This window comes from Mustelus asterias, chromosome 10, assembly GCF_964213995.1.
Source record: "Mustelus asterias chromosome 10, sMusAst1.hap1.1, whole genome shotgun sequence".
NCBI lineage: Eukaryota > Metazoa > Chordata > Chondrichthyes > Carcharhiniformes > Triakidae > Mustelus > Mustelus asterias.
In genome coordinates this window covers 91,705,823-91,724,913 of record NC_135810.1, presented here as the reverse complement: position 1 = coordinate 91,724,913, position 19,091 = coordinate 91,705,823, and the positions used below count along the sequence as shown (strand labels likewise).

The 19,091-nt window shown below is 41.8% G+C and overlaps 1 protein-coding gene across 2 annotated transcripts in view; it reads left to right on the top strand.

Annotated features, from left to right (window-relative positions):
• Positions 1-19,091, top strand: part of flt1 (fms related receptor tyrosine kinase 1) — a 211,922-nt gene that overhangs the window by 66,826 nt on the left and 126,005 nt on the right. For both annotated transcript variants that reach the window (XM_078222195.1, XM_078222196.1), the window contains exons 9-10: positions 5,529-5,698; positions 12,688-12,844. In XM_078222195.1, coding sequence (XP_078078321.1) covers positions 5,529-5,698; positions 12,688-12,844 — 327 coding nt within the window. The remainder of the gene's footprint in view (positions 1-5,528; positions 5,699-12,687; positions 12,845-19,091) is intronic.

Below are 19,091 nucleotides of genomic sequence, written 5' to 3'. Positions count from 1 at the left end.
TAAATATTACTTATGGGTGCCTGAACCTGGACTGAAAAGTGATTTTCTCCCAGAATGTGCTGTCAAGAGGCTTTTCATTGCAGAAGAAACATATTTCCTATAGATCCACTGGGAATACAGCAGACTTCTTTTTCAGTCCATCTGGAATCCTAGCTCATCAGCAAAAAATAAATATCAAGCAGATTTCAACAATAAAAGAATTACTTCGGGCCCGATTTTACCATTTTGATTCTAAATGTCGAATCTGGGTGCAACTTAGATCCAACTTAGAAAACTGCTCTCAGGCACCCCCATACGCACTTAGCCTGAAAAAAAATCACGAGTCTGAATTGTGCTGTGGGCGGGGCTTATTGCGCCCGAAACGCTGTTCTTGGGGTGGGGCGATATCTGTGGAGGCCATCGCTTCCGCTTTTTGATGTAACAGGGGCGCGTTTTTCAAATAACGCAGTTGAAGGCTCCAATCAGAGCAGCAGCATTTCGGGCGCAATAAGCCCCGCCCACAGCGCGATTCAGACCTGCGATTTTTTTTTTTTCAGGCTAAGTGCATATGGGGCACTTTTCTGAGAGCAGATTTCCAAGTTGGATCTAAATTGCTCCCAGATTCGACACTTAGAATCAAAATGGTAAAATCGGGCCTGAAGTAATTCCTTTATTGTTGAAATCTGCTTGATATTTATTTTTTGCTGATGAGTTAGGATTCCAGATGGACTGAAAAAGAAGTCTGCTGTATTCCCAGTGGATCTATAGGAAATATGTTTCTTCTGCAATGAAAAGCCTCTTGACAGCACATTCTGGGAGAAAATCACTTTTCAGCCCAGGCTCAGGCACCCATAAGTAATATTTAAATAAGGTGATCTCACCCTAACTCCATGTGGCAGTGAGTAGGAGTGCTCCACTGGGCCGACCAAGAAACTTTACCTCCCTAATCCCGGATTCCCACTTTTCCAGCCACGGTGTCTCCTGCTCCCGAATTCTAGTTCCTGTCAGGCAGCCAGCAATGACACTCAGATGGATTGTGTAGATGAAACCCATGAGTTAAAATCCTCCTTCATTTCATGCTGTAGAGATTGAGAGAATTTGCCCCCTCCCCCAGACTGAAGACTCCTGTTGCAAATTAAAATCTGTCCTAGTGACTCACCTCAGAGAACGGGTTATAAAGGATTTGTCATTCTTCATACTTGTATTTTAAATCACATTTGTGGTGGTTCAGAAACTCCAGTTGCTATCTACCCCATCTATAATGGCACTAGATTTAAAGAGGAAGGAAGACTATGATATCAGTATTCCATCTCCATGTAATAGAACGATGATATAAGATGTGGGCTTTGAGGAGGCTTTTAAAAATAGGGAGAGATATAGCAAGGTGGAGTGCAAAATTACGCTGAAGAAGTAACAAGCCAAATGAATTGCCCATCCACAGGTTTACCTCAATTTCCATAAGACAATAAGGACAGAATAGGAGAAGAAATAGGCTTTTTGGCCCTTCCCTTTGAGCCTCGTCTCCCATCAATAAATTCATGGCCTCAACTCCACTTTCTCACCCTATCCCTGTTGCAATATTGCTTTGTAGTGCATGTAGTTTAACATATTGATTAACATACTGCTGAATATGTGACTGGCTTGGTATACATTATCATGGGAAATTATGCAAGGTAACATGTAGGCAGAACAGTGTTGATTAGTAGGTAATACATCCATGAAGAGCTCTCCTGGAAACCTATCATCTTTCAATAAAGAACTCCTCATTTAGTTTATCAATCGTTTTTATGGTGTAGGGTATATTTAGGATAAGAGCCAATATTACAATAATCGCCATTTCCCTTGATTCCATTAGCACACAAAAATCTACGGACTTCTCTTGAATATACTCAACATTTGAATATTCTCAACTCTCTGGGGTAGAGAATTCCAAAAAAATCACAACTCTGTCTGTGAAAATATTTCCTCATTTCCGCCTTATAGTCAGTTCCTTATCCTGAAATTGTGACTCCTAATTCATGACTCACTGCAAACAGAAACATTTCCAAACAACTGTTCTGGCAAAAGCTCCTATGAATTTTATGTATTTTATATATTTCAATGAAATCGCCACATACTCTTTTAAACTCTGTGGGATATAGACGTTTGATAAAGTTTCATTTACAACACTATTAATTAAATTCACAGCCTGAATGGATTCATGATAAATGCTGGAAATGGATTAGAAACTGGGAAAAATCAGAAAGAAGTCTTTATTGAAGGAGTAATATCAGATTGTGGGAAATTCCTGAGTGGGATCTCTTAAAGTTTGGTACTAGAATCATGAGTTTATAATTTACATGAATTACATCAAGTTAGGAATAGTGCAAAGTAGTCAAACTTGCCAATAATACCAGGCAGGAAAAGCTGCAGCGATATCTCAAAATGAATACATGTCATCTGATTTTCCATCCTTTGGGGCGATTTTGAGTCCGCTATCCGTCTGTGGAAATAGTGGCACGCGCTCAAAATCTGAATTGGTGCCAGTGAGTTCCGATCTTACTGGCACCTTCCAACATGCCATGGGATCACAGAAAGCACATTTTAAAATATTAGCATGTCGTTAGTGAGCACTCTCTCTGGGATCTCCCCTATCATCGGATATTCAGTGGGTGTCTGCATGATGTCACGCTGACGCCATTTGCAGCAGGTTCACCGAGACATGAGCCTCTCGTGGGCGGTCTCACCAGGGCCGTAGAGGTAAGTATAGCCCCCAGGGGAAGAGGACATGGCCAGGCAGTGATTAATGATTTGTTAATCATCTGAACCAATGCTTTACTTAAATAAGGAAGAATCTCTTCACACACACAGTGATCAACTTACAGAATAAAATTCAAATACCCTAGAATCAATTGAGAAACATTTTGATGCTTCAAAAATTGTGAGTTAGGATCTTTCTATATGGATGAACTAAGTTCAACTGAATAGTTTTCCTGATTTGTAATTGTTTTGTGATCCCGAAGCAGAAGATTGGAGGGTGTGATTTGAGACATGAAGTTGCAGAAAGAAACAGAGTAAAGGGAAGCAATGGAGGAAATTTTGGAAAAGAGCAAAGATTGTGAAGCGAATATGCAAAGTCCATGCAGCTTAGTTAGGCTGAGGTGCTGGGTGAGCGGGACATAGCTTGGGTAAAGATATAGGAGGTAGAATTATAGATGTTTGTATAGGGTGGAGCCTGACTGGTGACAAATGCAAAGAAGCTTTTTAGTGTTCAGACACATCGGGCTGGATTCAATGCAGCGTGTCAAAGCAGGAAAAATGGCAGATAGATCCATTTAACTGTGGGAGAAACCCAATGTCAGTCTCCTAGCAGTGGCAAAATGTCCCTTGATTAAATGGGAGGTGAGATGGGCTGATACCAGCAGAAGGATGTCAATTAGACTCTTTAATGAGCCAATTGACACCATTATCCCAGTTCCCACTGCCAATTAGTGGTGGCTCAGAGATTAAATGACAGCAACATGGCTTTGGAAGGGTTTGCAGGCTTTGCCAGCTGCCTCTTGGGGAGGGGGGTCTGGGTCTGGGCCTGGGCCTGATAGGCACTTTCTGCCCAATTAGGGGAACCAGCATTTGGGTGGATATGGTTTTGCTACCTCTACCCTTGCCTCTGACATCCTCATCCCCAACTCCCCTCCAACCCCCCTGTGACCTACGTCCAGGAATCCAAATGTTGCTGTCAGTGTTTCTATGCATCTCCAGAGTTAAAGACCCTGCAGAGTGCATTCAATTAGAAATCACTGAACTAACAAGAAATACCACTTTCATGCAATTACTCTTATTGGAAAAAAAACCTTTGGAAAAGCTACAACTTGTGAGTGAGGTGTAACTGGATTTTTAATAAGTTTTTAAGCAATGCTGAACATCCTCATTAGGCCTGAAAGACAAATGTTATATTTGTGGAGTGTCAAATTTCTTAATTGTATAAAGGCTTCCATGCAAATAGGAGGTATTAGAAAGGTTGAGTGTACTTAAATTTGATGAGTCACCAGGACAGAATCAGATACAAGCAAGGATACTAAAGGAAGAAAGAATGGAAATTGCAGAAACACTGGCCATAATCTTCCAATTCACTTAAATTCAGGTGTGGTTGTGGTGCCAGAGGAGTGGAGAATTGAAAATATTAGACCCTTGTTTAAAAAAAGGCTTAAGGATAAACCCAGCAACAAAATCCTGGAACTCCCATCCTAATAACACTGTGGGTAAACCTACACCAGATAGACTGCAGTGGTTCAAAAAGGCGGCTCACCACAACCTTCTCAAGGGCAATTAGGAATGGGCAATAAATGGTGGTCTACCCAGTGATGTCCACATCCCCTGACCAAATATATTTAGAAAAACTAGAGGCCAGCTAGTTTTCCTTCAATGGTGACTGTAGCTTCAATGGAGCTTTTAGAAATGATAATTTGAAACAACATTAACAAGCATTTAAACAAGTATGGCTTGATTAAGAAAAGTCAATGTGGAGTTGTTAAAGGCAATTCATGTCTACTTAACTTGAATATTTTTAATGAGGTAACAGAATGGGTAGATGAGGCTACTGTGATTGAGGTGGCATACATCGAAAAGGCATTTGATTAAGTGCCACATAACAGGCTTGTCAGCAAAGTTGAAACTCAAAGGGACAATGCCAGCATGCATCAAAGTTGGCTAAGTGACAGGAACCTAGTGGTGAATGATTATTTTCTGAACTGAAGGAAAGTATACAGTACGGTTATGCAGGGATTGCTACTAGGGCCACTGCCTTTCTTGATCTTAATGACCTAGACTTGGGTGTACAGGGTACTATTTCAACATTTGCGGATGACAAAAATACTTGGAAGTATTATGAACTGCGAGGAGGATAGTGATAGACTTCGAGAGGGTGTGGACAAGCTGGCGAATGGGCAGATATGTGGCAGATGAAATTTAATGTAGAGAAATGTGAAGTGATACAATTTGAAGCATGGATGAGGATAGGAAATATAAAATAAAGTGTACAATTCTAAAATGGGTGCAGGAGCAGAGGGACCTGTCTGAGAGAAGCTGGGGCTGTTCTCTTTAGAGAAGTGAGGTGTAAGGAGATTTGATAGCGGTGTTCAAAATCATGAGAAGTCTGGACAGTAGATAGGGAGAAACTTCCCATTGGCGCATGAATGGAGAACCAGAGGACAGCAGTTTAAAGTATGTGGCAAAAGAACTAAAGGTGACATGAAAGAAAAACATTTTGTACAGTGAGTGGCTGGGACCTGGAATGCATTGCCTGAGATTGTGGTGGAGGCAAATTCTATCATGGCTTCAAAACAAAATTGGATAATTATCAGAAGAGGAAAAAAAATGTAGGGATACAGGGAAAAAGCAGGGAGAGGGGAATCTAAGCACAGCCATTGCTAGATTTTTGTGGGTAGCTTCTTTCAAGAACAGCAGTGAGCGTGTTTGCTTCACAACTGATTATAAAATTCAGGCCTGAGTAGTTACCTACATGTATATCATGTAGGTGTATAGTGTAAATAAATCATTTTTTTTCTCAACAGGTTAAAGAATGGACAGCCTATTACGGAAAGGTCTACTCGTTATAAGATCACTGGCTATGCACTAACTATAAGAGACATTTCAGAAGAGGATATTGGCAGTTATAGTATTATACTGAGACTCAAACAATGGAACCTTCACGAGAACCTCACATTCTCTCTCAACGTAAATGGTGAGTAAACAAAGACTAATTTCTCAGTGCACATTCAACAAGAAGCTCCAGAATCCCTTTTATTGAAAATTCTTCACTTTTAATCACAATTATACATCCGATTGTTGTTTCATTGGTGTCAGAAATTCAATGGGACACTATAAATTGGGTAAACAATGGATTAGACAGTGGTTTAACTTCATTACAATCACAAAGTAGCTGCAGCTGACGCAGTCCTTTTTTTATCTTAAAACTTAAGTGGCCTCCTGTCCTTGAAATTATTTCAAAAAAACTGCCCATTACTTCTCTCTGATCAGTTGGAAATTCACTTGCAAAACTCAGGGCTGGCACATTGTATTGTATAACTTAATTGAACTCTGTCACCCTCTCGTTCACTTAGTCTCTTAAGATAGCATAACAGTATGCTTGCTGCCCTCTTTCAGTAGATGGTGCTACTAATGCACCAGAGGTGTAACATCAATAAACAGAAATTGACACAGATATTCAAAGCTCGTTAAAACTAATTAATCATAAGGAGGTTTGCTCTCCTGCCCATTCAATTCTCCATCTGAAAATATGAAAGGACAGAAAATTGGTGAGCTCCTTTTAAAGACAGCCATTGTCCCAAGCACATGCCTAGGTCAAATGTGCCCAGGTGCAAGAGACCATCATCAACTAATACAAGGAAACATAATTCACAGAAGTCCAAACTCTGAGATTGGAGGGCGGCACGGTAGCACAGTGGTTAGCACTGCTGCTTCTCGGCTCCAGGAACCTGGGTTCGATTCCCGGCTTGGGTCACTGTCTGTGTGGAGTTTGCACATTCTCCTCGTGTCTGCGTGGGTTTCCTCCGGGTGCTCCGGTTTCCTCCCACAGTCCAAAGATGTGTGGGTTAGGTTGATTGGCCTGGCTAAAATTGCCCCTTAGTGTCCTGAGATGCATAGGTTAGAGGGATTAGCAGGTAAATGTGTAGGGATATAGGAATAGGGCCTGGGTGGGATTGTGGTCGGTGCAGACTTGATGGGCCGAATGGCCTCCTTCTGCACTGTAGGGATTCTATGATTCTATGAATTTGGAACATGAAGATGGAGCAGCTTCTAGAAATGTGGTAAAGCCCAACAGTGGAAATATGTAAAAAGGGCAAACATTCAACAAGGGAACCATGGCAGGTTAGGGAATTTAAGGTAGTGGGTGAGATGGACGTACTATAGGAAATGAAGTGCGGGGTGGAATTCTAGATAATTGGTTTTTGGTTCAGTTGAAGTAGGCAGGTGATAAGAACACTGCAATGCAAAGAAGTTTTTCAGCGTTCTTAATGAATAGACACTTTTTATAGATACTTTATTATTGAAAGTTAAATTAAGCCAGATATTTGATTTTTTAAAAATATCTTTCTTGTGATGTGAAGATCACTATTGCCCATTCCTAATTTCTCTTGAGAAGATGATTTTTAGCCCCCGCCTGAACAAGAAAAATAATCAATTTCTGTCCCATCTCCCAGCATAACAAGTAGCTGTTAATATTTAATTATCAAAGTGTGATCCAAGTAGAATATTCTTTTTCCAGAATTCATTACATAAATGAAAGTGAGCAGATAAAGGATTATTGCTGAAGTATAACTCTGAAGTGAATTAGAATGATTTTGGCGTTCAAGTTTCCGGGTTGCTCTTCAGTATCACTGGATATAAGTGATTAAGGAATGCAGAGTATCAGGCACATGTTTACAGCAGAGGAGTAGACAAGATTAATTGAATGAAATATCTCTTACATTTGCAGTTATATTACAACTGTTGATCTAATCTTCATTATTTGCTCCCTTTCCCTATTTTCTTTTTTTGACCAACCGGGGCCGGAACTCTCCCAAAAAAATTCCAAGTGTCGAATTCATGTGAAAACAGGAGTAATTCACATTGTTTTTTTCAGTGGGAGTTCAGAGAAGAATTTCCCACACTCTGTGCACTGCAGAGGTCACTAGCATGTATATCGTTAAAATTCAATGGGTGTGGCCTATCCCTGCCCAGGAGGCCAGCAGCATTGCACTGAGTGAGCCACTACGCATGTGCCGATCTGTCAGTGCCGAGATCAGTGCATGCGCAGTAGCCTGCACTGTTGGCTTCCTGATTGCTGGCCAGCCCTGCGACTCCTACATCGCTGCCCCCTCCAACCATTCCCAGGCCAGCCCCAACACTCCCCCCCCCCCCCCCACCCCCCCCCCCCCCCGCCCCCCAGCCCATCCCGATCTCGAGCCCCCCAGCAGGTTGAACCTCCCCAACCTGCCCCACCCCCATAGGCCCTGCTGCATAGGCCACACTCCCTAGCACTGCCCCATGCCCAATGGGCAGTGCCAAGGAGCCCTCTGGTCATTGGCAATTTGCCCCTTGGCAGTGCCAAGGGGCCTTGGCTGGCACTGCCAAAGTGCCAATGCCCAGGGGTCACCCCCTTGCCACCCGACCATCTGGGAGCCCCGATTGCCCCCCCCCCCATTCACTCCAGTGGGGTCTGGCTGCTAGTTCCACGTTAGTGGGGAGCTATTGTAATCCCCGCTGGAGTGAACCACTCTAGGGGCCTTGAGAGAAATCTTTGTATCCTCACTGGCTACAAGGGAGGTCCCAGAGGATTGGAGAATAGCCAATGTTGTTCCTTTGTTTAAGAAGGGTAGGAAGAATAATCCAGGTAATTACAGGCCGGTGAGCCTTACATCAATGGTAGGAAAATTATTGGAGAGGATTCTTCGAGACAGGATTTATTCCCACTTGGAAATAAGTGGGCGTATTAGTGAGAGGCAACATGGTTTTGTGAAGGGGAGGTCGTGTCTCACGAACTTGATTGAGTTTTTCGCGGAAGTGACGAAGATGATTGATGAGGGTAGGGCAGTGGATGATGTCTACATGAACTTCAGTAAGGCCTTTGACAAGGTCCCTCATGGCAGACTGGTGCAGAAGGTGAAGTCGCATGGGATCAGAGGTGATTTGGCAAGGTGGAAACAAAACTGGCTCGGTCAAAGAAGACAGAGGGTAACAGTGGAAGGGTGTGACAAGTGGCGTTCCTCAGGGATCAGTGCTGGGACCTTTGCTGTTTGTAATATATATAAATGATTTGGAGGAAAATGTAACTGGATTGATTAGTAAGTTTGCGGACGACACAAAGGTTGGTGGATTTTCGGATAGCGATGAGGACCATCAGAGGATACAGCAGGATATAGATCAGTTGGAGACTTGGGCGGAGAGATGGCAGATGGAGTTTAATCCGTACAAATGTGATTGGAAGGTCTAATACAGTTAGGAAATATACAGTAAATGGCAGAACTCTTAGGAGTATTGATAGGCAAAGGGATCTAGGTGTACAGGTACACAGGTCACTGAAAGTGGCAAAGCAGGTGGAGAAGGTAGTCAAGAAGGCATACGGCATACTTGCCATCATTGGCCAGGGTATTGAGTTTAAAAATTGACAAGTCATGCTGCCGCTTTATAGAACCTTAGTTAGGCCGTACTTGGAATATATTGTTCAATTCTGGTCACCACACTACCAGAAGGATGTGGAGGCTTTGGAGAGGGTACAGAAAAGATTTACCAGGATGTTGCCCGGTATGGAGGGCATTAGCTGTGAGGAGAGGTTGGAGAAACTTGGTTTGTTCTTACTGGAGTGACGGAGGTTGAGGGGAGACCTGATAGAAGTCTACAAGATTATGAGAGGCATGGACAGAGTGGATAGTCAGAAGCTTTCTCCCAGGGTGGAAGAGTCAATTACTAGGGGGCATAGGTTTAAGGTGCGAGGGGCAAGTTTTAAAAGAGATGTACGAGGAAGATTTTTTTACACAGAGAGTGGTGGGTGTCTGGAACTCGTTGCCCAGGGAGATAGTAGAAGCAGATATGGTAGTGACTTTTAAGGGGCATCTTGACAAGTACATGAATGAGATGGGAATGGAGGGATATGGTCCCCGGAAGCGTAGGGGGTTTTAGTTCAGTTGGGCAGCATGGTCGGTGCAGCCTTGGAGGGCCGAAGGGCCTGTTCCTGTGCTGTAATTTTCTTTGTTCTTTGACAACCCAAGTTGGACAACCTGAGACGTGGAAGTATAGGCACATGTTCTTGTGCCCAGATGTTAGTACCCCTTTCCTACAGCTATCTTCCCAAGTGTCAAATTTTTTGCTGTACGATGAACATTTTGCTTTAGCATCCTGGAAGAACCTATAAAGGAAACATACAATGTGCCAGCCACTATAACCATTAACATATACAACTGCAGTACTGTTACATTGTCAGCTGGTCAATCAAAGTCTTTTTGTGAATGGCTTTGGAAAGAGCCATCTGACTGACTCCATTTCCAGGGGTCTTCTTAAGGGGCAATGATTTTCAGAGTATGATTCTATGGTGTCATGACTCCTCTAATAGCCACTGTTTCCTTGCTGCTGAGGTGGGCTCATTGCAATCTTTACCTAATTTCCACTCATGCACCATTTCCAGAGGAAATATTTCAAAGCATTTTTAAAATTCCAAATATGTAAATTGTGAAGATGCTCCTTTTGTTTCTGCTGATAGTTTGTGTGTGAAATAATAATATTTAGTTTATTAGAATAAGTTTTGTAAGAATCCAGTCATGACACTATGGGCGGGATTTTACAAACTCACTCATCCCGAAACCATAAAATCCCGCCTGAGGTCAACGGACCTTCCCTCTGAATCCCGTGGTGGGCAGGTGTGGTAAAATTCCGGCGTATGTCTCATTGAATGAGACAGCACATCAGAGAAATAGTTGTGCTGACCTCCTCACTTGATTTGTAATGCTCCTGATTCTCTGGTGAATAAGATCAGCTACTCTAAATTCAGGGATCTAAGGACAGGAGGCATGATTCTCCAATCTGCACCTACGTTAGATGTGGTTTGGTGTGCAGAGTGGAATCTCACAAAACTTACCAAATCATTAATAATCAACAGATGAAAAGTATAAGGAGTTTAAGCACAAGAAAGTTAAAGTTAAAATTACATGTAAAAATGTAGGACATACTATGGCTAGATGTTTAAGATAACATACAACCCAAACTTAGAAATGGGAAAAAAAAGGAAATTTAGGCTTTGGAAATCAATATTAGCATCTGTGAAACTGATAACTGGGCTTTATACGGTGAAACCAATGACAGCAACCATCTGTGAGCAACAAATACCTACCAATAAAATGACCACAAACCATGGGAGCTACAAAATGTCCATTTACTTGTACTGTTGAAAAACCTCTTTGTCGTGACCACATGACATGTAATTGTCACCATGTATTTGCAGTCTTATCGCTGATTTTAAAACTATTCCCAGTGAGCACAATGGCAATCCAAATCAGCACATAGTAGTGGTTATATATCCTTTCAAAAATGGCTGCTATTAAGTGCACTCAGTTCCTAATGCTACAGGAACTCTTCTGATGCTGGAAGATAGAGTAAGAGGAACGGAAGAGCAAAGAGAAAGAATGAGCAGAGGAATGTGATTTTGTCACACTGCCCATTTGGTGATGAAAGCAAAATTAATAGTGTGTGGAGTATTTTTATGTCAGAGGTGCAGTTACTTACAACTGTACAAGAGGGCAGGTGAATAAGGAGTTGCATGTGAGAACCACAGATTATTGCTGTTGATGGGTTTCACTGTATAAGGTTAAATATGTGGCCAGGCAAAATCCAGTATAACAACAAAACCATAATATAAGCAGAGTTCTTAGAGAGATTGGGGCAGTGAAAAGTTCCTCAATTTTTCCATATATTAGCAAACCTTTTAGCAAATTCCAGCACTGACTGACCAGTTTCCCACAATTATATATTAAAAGCAATATTTTGCACTTTAAAATCTTAGTTTAATATTGCATGTTTTAATTGTAATACTATATACTGCCTTACAAAATGTATTTGGACAATCCCTGTGTTAGTTATCACCCAGTGCCATAAAGCCATGTTAGGGAATGTTCTAGAACAACTGTGGACACTATAAAAAAACACATTCTTGCTATCCTAGGTGCCTCAGCTTTACTCAGAATGGAAAAACTGAAGCAACTCTCAGAGTTTCAAAAAGCTATCATTATTGACTATCACTTGTGTAAAAAGTCTGCCCATGAAATATCCAGAAGGACTGGAGTACCAAAGTCGTCTGTGAACTTCATTATCAACAAGTACAGGAAGAGAAGCAATGTAGACAAAAAATCCTGCTCAGAGAGAGCAAAGAAGGTCCATGGTGAAGTTCACCATTCTTTGAGGAAGAAGGTCAAACAAAACAGAAATGTCAACCGTAAAAGTATATTGAGGTTCAGCAGAGACATGTGAACGCAGCCTGCTACACAAGACATCTGCAACATAGCAACAGGACCTTGCTATCTGTGACACTGCTAAAACTGTGGGATTCTGCTTTGAAACAAAACAAGTGTCCAGCTGCTGGAGTGGGTACTGAATCCAATTACTGAATCAATTCATGGCAGGAGCCTGAACACAGCCTAGAAGTATGAACCCCATACCTTTGCTTCCTTATCCAGCAACTTAACGACCTTAAGGAGCTTGAGACATTGCTAAAATCAGAAATACAGAAGATGAACATGTTTAATACATGCAGAGAACTTGTAAAATCATGAGCAGAGGACTTCCGACCTTTATTAAGAGCAGAAGATTTGCAACTCAATGCTGAACTGATTGGGACATAGAACACTTTCTTGTTATTCACACAGCCATTCATTTGCTTTAATATTGTAATATCTCTCCTGAGGATTGTTCAAAGACTTTTTGTAGGGCAGCATTCTTTTCTTGAGATTGCAGTATGTATCTTCACAGATAACTGTGAAAAGTTCTATTTCTCTCACAAAAAGAATTATGATGAGACAAACAGGACAGAGCATGAATATATTAAACTGCCAAGATGGTACTCTCTCCCCTTAGGGTCTGAGCATGTGAATAACGCCTTAGTGTGTAATTTAGCAAATTGTGTCATTTTGATTTCATATCTTTTTTTATTTGGCTTTTGGTTTTCTAATTAATTTGTTTTTGCAGTCAAACCACATATATGTGAAAAGGCAGTGTCCACTCAGAACTTTGATCTCTACCCATTGGGCAGCAAACAGACTCTGTCATGCATTGCCTATGGCATCCCTATTCCTAGAATTCAATGGGCATGGCAACCTTGTGCCCAAAATAGTTCAAAAGCACAGTAAGTAGATTTGTTTGTTTGACGTTTCATTTATTTACATTGTAAAATACTATTAACAATATGGGTTTAGTGCAGGTTTACTTACATTTATTTAATAAAAAAGTTGATGTGTTTAATATATATTTCATTATAGTAATTTCTCATGCCTAATGATTGTGGCTAGCTACAAATTGTGCCAAATGAATATTTTTATAAATGCATATACGCCAAACACAAAAAAAGAAACGAAACAGTGTTAATGACAAATAAAATCCTCAGGGCAGTTAGTGTTTAAAAACTGTTAGATATTTTTGTTTACCTAAACAGGCTTTTTCATTATTTTTAAGTTATCAGAAATGGAATTCACGTATTATCTCCACTATCGAATATCATTTTATTCAGCAACCTCCAATGAACACACTTTAAAAATCCTCTCAATCAAAGTGTATTTAAACCTTTTTAGAGGCTGGTTCTTTTTTTTTCTAAGACCCTCCCCTTTACTTTTGTGCTTTTTTTGCCTATTGGCTGATAAAGTCTATACAAAAGATTAATGATAAGAATTACACACAACTGTGTTTAACTGGGATTTCGAATGGACAATGCTTCACACTTAGAAGCTGTTAGCAAACTGCCTATGGTAAGCACTTTCTGTTTGCACTTATGGTATTTTCAGGAGGCATGTATTTAAATGGTCAAAGATTAATGTGAATCTCTTTATTGTAGAGTTAATCATGGTTAAACATTTGTGATTTTCTGTTTTCTTTGTGTCTGTTTTTTCTTTCTTTGACACTGCTATAAGATTGATGCAACAAACATAGCATTCTTAGTTTAGAAGCTTGTTACTATGGCCAGTATTTTCACAGAGTCAGAACAATTCGGGAGCCATGTAAAAATGGTGGGCGGGACATAATTCCAAGATTCCTATTCCCAGTGCCCCCATTTTTCACCAATGTGGGATAAGGATGCCAGTTGGGCACTCCTGAAATGGCCGGCTCCATTGCAGGGTTGGCATCTTCTAGCCCTCCGCAATTTTCATGGAGTTTGACCAGCTTCTCCATGACTCATGATTCGCAACCTCTCAGAGGAGTTGTGAACCATTGAAAGGTAATTCATGACCCTTCCACTCTAACACAGTACCAATTCATGCCATCACACACCCCCATAGCCCCTTACACTTTCCATGCCAACTCATGAGCTGTATAATATCAATAATCACAGAAAGAACAACCTATTATATCCAAATAAAGATGTCAATCAAGCAAAGTTAAAAATTCACTTGTCAAACCAGAACCGTCTGCTGAGGTAATACTTTTATTAGTCTTGATTTACAGTCAAGTATGCATAATAACGCTTGCCTGTGAATCCAGATGAATAAAAGCAATATGGACAGTATGAGGGGCCATGGGGAGCGGTTGGAGGTGCATGAGATGGACAAGCGGCCTTTGGCGGTGGTTGGGTGGCATGAGTTGGCATGGAAGATATAAGGGGCCGTGGGTGTTGGGTGGGGGATGAAGGTGTGAGAGATGAAGGCTAGAGGGCCTGTGGTTTTCTCACACAACTGGGACAAAGTCCCAAAGAACAGAGGCGAGCCTTCTAACCAGCCCACCTCAACACTCACCCACAGCCCGTGACCACCAATGCCCTGCTCCTGAGGTCGGCAGGCCCGACTCCATCCCATCCCCGCTCCCGGAGCAAATATTGTGCGTATTAGGGCACATTTTACTGAGGCAGGTCTAGCGAAGGTCAGGAAATGTTTCAATTTTAACTATCTGTCTTGATGACCAAAATCTGGCCCTATGTGTTTAACTTGTTTGATTACAGACTATACACTCACCTATAAATGCAGTAATTTAATCTGCATAATTTCTGCAGATTCTTAGATCTGCTAGTGTACTTAGAATAGAAAGATGCAACATACAAGAGTAGTAAAGCATCTGTACAGTCTTTTTTAATGATACTCCCTGAACAGACAACAGGAAAAGCAGAATCCTACGAGGATTGTGATAAAATAATTTTGACTAAATTATCGAGACAATTGTTGTTGGGAAGAGTTGGTTTATTCAAGAATCATTGTGAGAAAAGACATGTCATGCGTTTCCTGGTTCTGTTTCAGAATATTATTAGAAACCCATGTGTTTTATCAAATGTAATATGTCTACTTTCAAGGCTACACAGGAATTCAGTCTGCTAGCTAAATGTGAACATTTTGTGGGAAGGTTTAAGGCATATTTTAAAAATGTCAAAAATAAGTTCTGCTGGATCTCCCTTTTCTCAAGTGTTTAATCTCCCCTTGGTGTTAAAAGATTTTACAGAATTATTGTCCAATGATAAAGAGAGCTTTGATATATTTCTGCTGTTTTTGCCACTTTATTAAGCTGTTTATTACTTAATTTAAATAAAGAGTCTTGTAATCCATTTGAATCTAATGTGTTATGCTAATTTTAGTGTTGGTGTTCCTAACAAATGGACATGCAAACTCCATATGTGTCTAACAGTGAACAATGCAGCTTCCAACAGCTTTTGTGTTGAGCAAGACTTCTGTTTTTTCTCTGACTTTATTTCAGCTGAGTTTTACCAGTTCATATGGGGCAGGGTGGGAGGGAGGGGGTATGACAAAAATTAGTTATACTTTCACCTCTATGATCTGGAATTGAATCAATCAGCCTTCTCACCTGCTTATTAGCAGTTAGAGTGTTAGGTTGTGCCATTGGTCGTTTGGTGGTGTTTGGGGGCATGAATTGGCCTGCAAGGTACAAGGGGCTTTGGGTGATGGGTGATGGAATGTGAGGGGATGTGGTCTCACAGCTATTGATTGCTCATAGATCATCACTATTTAGTGGCCTCATGTAGGGTTGGCACAGTGGTTAGCATTGCTGGCTCACAGCGCCAAGGATTCCTTGGTAACTGTCTATGTGGAGTTTGCACGTTCCCCCTGTGTCTGTGTGGGTTTCCTCTGGGTACTCTAGTTTCCTCCCACAGTCCAAAAATGTGGATTGGCTAAATTGCCCCTTAGTGTCCAAATATGTATCGGTTAGGTGGTTAGCCATGGTAAATGCACGGGGTTGTGGGGATAGGGTGGGGGCTGAGCCTGGGTAAGATGCTCTTTCAGAGAGTTAGTGCTGACTAGATGGGCCAAATGACCTCCTCCTTCACTGTAGGGATTCTATGGATTCTATTTAATAAGTTCATTCCACAGATCACTTCTCAGTAGGCCATGCATGACACATCAAATATTTTCCAAAAATCCACTCATTTGTGTCTGTCTATTTAGATTGAAGTTTCTCAGAAAGTTCTGCCTGTCGTCTCTTACAAGAAAGACATAATTATCATTTAGAAGAGAAATGGAAACATTACTGTATGGTGGTGAGCAATTCTCCACTGTCGCTATCAGTAACCAGGATTGCTGCTGGCCCATTGAATCATGTGTGAAGATGTCAAACCCGTTGCAAGTCTCCCTGCCTGCTACGTTGGCCCCGATCAGGTTCCCACCCAGAGTGGGCAGGAACCTGATGAATACTCTTTAAATGGCATTTCAATATAATTAACGGGTTTGAGCTGGCTACTCCAGCCTTCTGCTATGCTCCTGACCTCCCAGCAGGTGCCAAATAGTGTAAGTCCTGACAAATGAGGACCTGGCACCTTGAACTCCAAGGTGGGCAAGAAGGTAAATTATGTGCCCCTCTGCTGCTGCCAGGCTGCAGAGGGAAGGTCCCCCAGGGTCCTGCGGGGTTGGGTGGGCTCGGGCTGAGGAAAAGGGGTTGACCTCGAGACTCATCCTCAGGACAGGGTGTCTCAAGGCTGGGCTGCCCCTCCAAGCCCTGGAAAAGTAGAGATCACTCTTAGCATGGTGATCTCAGGCAACTTTCAGTTAAAAATCTTCACTCTTGTCTGTGTACTGTGAAACCTTTGAAGTGACCTGGTCACTTTAATATCCATGCCCCCATTTACACCTGGAAGCCATCAAAATCACAGCAGCACTCCATTCTACAAAAATGATTGCCCTTGCTCTCTCTTAGATGCCCCAGTTCTCCACAGACACCTTTGAAGCCCTCTGACTAACTGGAGATGTTAGTTTCTCTAGGAGTTTCCCTTTTGTAGCCTGAATGAGCCACAAGTACAGTCTGGCTATTTTGCTCTGATTGACAACTCCAGAGCAGATCAAACAGTTCATTGCTGATACAACCAGTTCACGCTCTGAAGCCTCATAAACATTCTCTTCTCACCACAGCTGTTCCCTCAGCGCCATTCATTGAACACTACACTTTTTCTAGTCGCTAAGCCTTCTTGAAAAGTTCAAAGGCTTTGAAATGCTCTGTTTACATTCAATTTCGCTCTCATAGCCTCCTGGTTGACAGGTCCAGATTATTTCACAGCAGGCAATAGTTTTGGTTGTTTTTATTTCCCTTCATGGTTGATTGAATCTGAAGCACTTGCATTTATCTAACTGTAGTTTTTCACACAAGCTTGTGCTTTGTTCTGAACACAGTAAGAAGTTTAACAACACCAGGTTAAAGTCCAACAGGTTTATTTGGTAGCAAAAGCCACACAAGCTTTCGAAGCTCTAAGCCCCTTCTTCAGGTGAAGCTCTAAGCCCCTTCTCACCTGAAGAAGGGGCTTAGAGCTTCGAAAGCTTGTGTGGCTTTTGCTACCAAATAAACCTGTTGGACTTTAACCTGGTGTTGTTAAACTTCTTACTGTGTTTACCCCAGTCCAACGCCGGCATCTCCACATCATGACTTTGTTCTGAAGACATGGTTCACTGTTTATTTTTTGAGAATAAGACAATAATATATAGGAGCAGAATTAGGCCATTTGGCTCATCAAGTCTCCTCCGCCATTCGATCATGGCTGATATGTTTCTCCACCCCATTCTCCCACTTTTTCCCTGTAACCTTTGATCCCCTTACCAATCAAGAACATATCTATCTCTGTCTTAAATATACTCAAAGACTTGGCCTTCACAACCTTCTGTGGCAAGGAATTCCATAGATTCATCACCCTCTGGCTAAAGAAATTCTTTCTCATCTCAGTTCTAAAGGGTCACCCCTTTATTCCAAGGCTGTGCCCTCAGATCCTACTCTCTCCTATGGGCAGCACAGTGGTTAGCACTGCTGCCTCACAGCGGCAGGGACCCAGGTTTGATTCTCAGCTTGAGTTGCTGTCTGTGCGGAGTCTGCACATTTTCCCTCAATCTGCATGTGTTTCCTCTGGATGCTCTGGTTTCCTCCCACAATCCAAAGATGTGCAGATTAGGTGCATTGGTCATGTTAAATTCTCCCTCAATGTACCCAAATAGGTGCTGGAGTGTGGCGACTAGAGGATTTTCACAGTAACTTCATTGCAGTGTTAATGCAAGCCTACTTGTGATACTAATAAATAAACTTTAAACTGGAAACATCTTCTCCACGTTCACTCTATCCAGGCCTTTCAGTATTCTGTAAGTTTCAATGAGATCTTCCCTCATCCTTCTAAACTTCATCGAGTACAGACCCAGAGTCCTCAAACGCTCCTTGTACATCAAGCCTTTCATTCTCATGAACCACTTCTGGAGCCTCTCCAAGGCCAGCACCTCCTCCCTTAGATACGGTGCCCAAAATTCTTCTCAATATTCCAAAAACCCAATATTCTGGTCTGACCAGAACCTTATAAAGCCTCAGAAATGCACCACTGCTTTAGTATTCTAGTCTTCTCGAAATGAATGCTAGAATTGCATTTGCCTTCCTAACTACCAACTTAACCTGCAAGTTAACTTTAAGAGAATCCTGAACTAGGACTCCCAAGTCCCTTTGTGCTTCTGATTTCTGAATTTTCTCTCCATTTAGAAAATAGTCTATACCTCCCTTCTTCCTACCAAAGTGCATAACCTCACACTTTACCATGTTGTATTCCATCTGCCATTTCTTTGCTCACTCTCCTAACCTGTCCAAGTCCTTCTGCAGCCTCCTTGCCTTTCCAATACTACCTGTCCCTCCAGCTATCTTTGTATCATCTGCAAATGTAGCCACAATGCCCTCAGTCCCTTCATCTGGATCATTGATGTATAAAGTGAAAGGTTGTGGTCCCAACACGTCTTTTCTATCTCCTGGTGTATTTTGAGCCCCACATCCTGACTATTGCTTGGAGGCCTGTACTTAACTCCCATCAGGGTCTTTTGATCTTTGCGGCTCCTCAACTCTACCCACACAGATTCTACATCTTCTGACTCTATATCGCTTCTTACTATCAATTTAATTTCATTTCTTACTAACAAGACAACCCAGCCCCCACT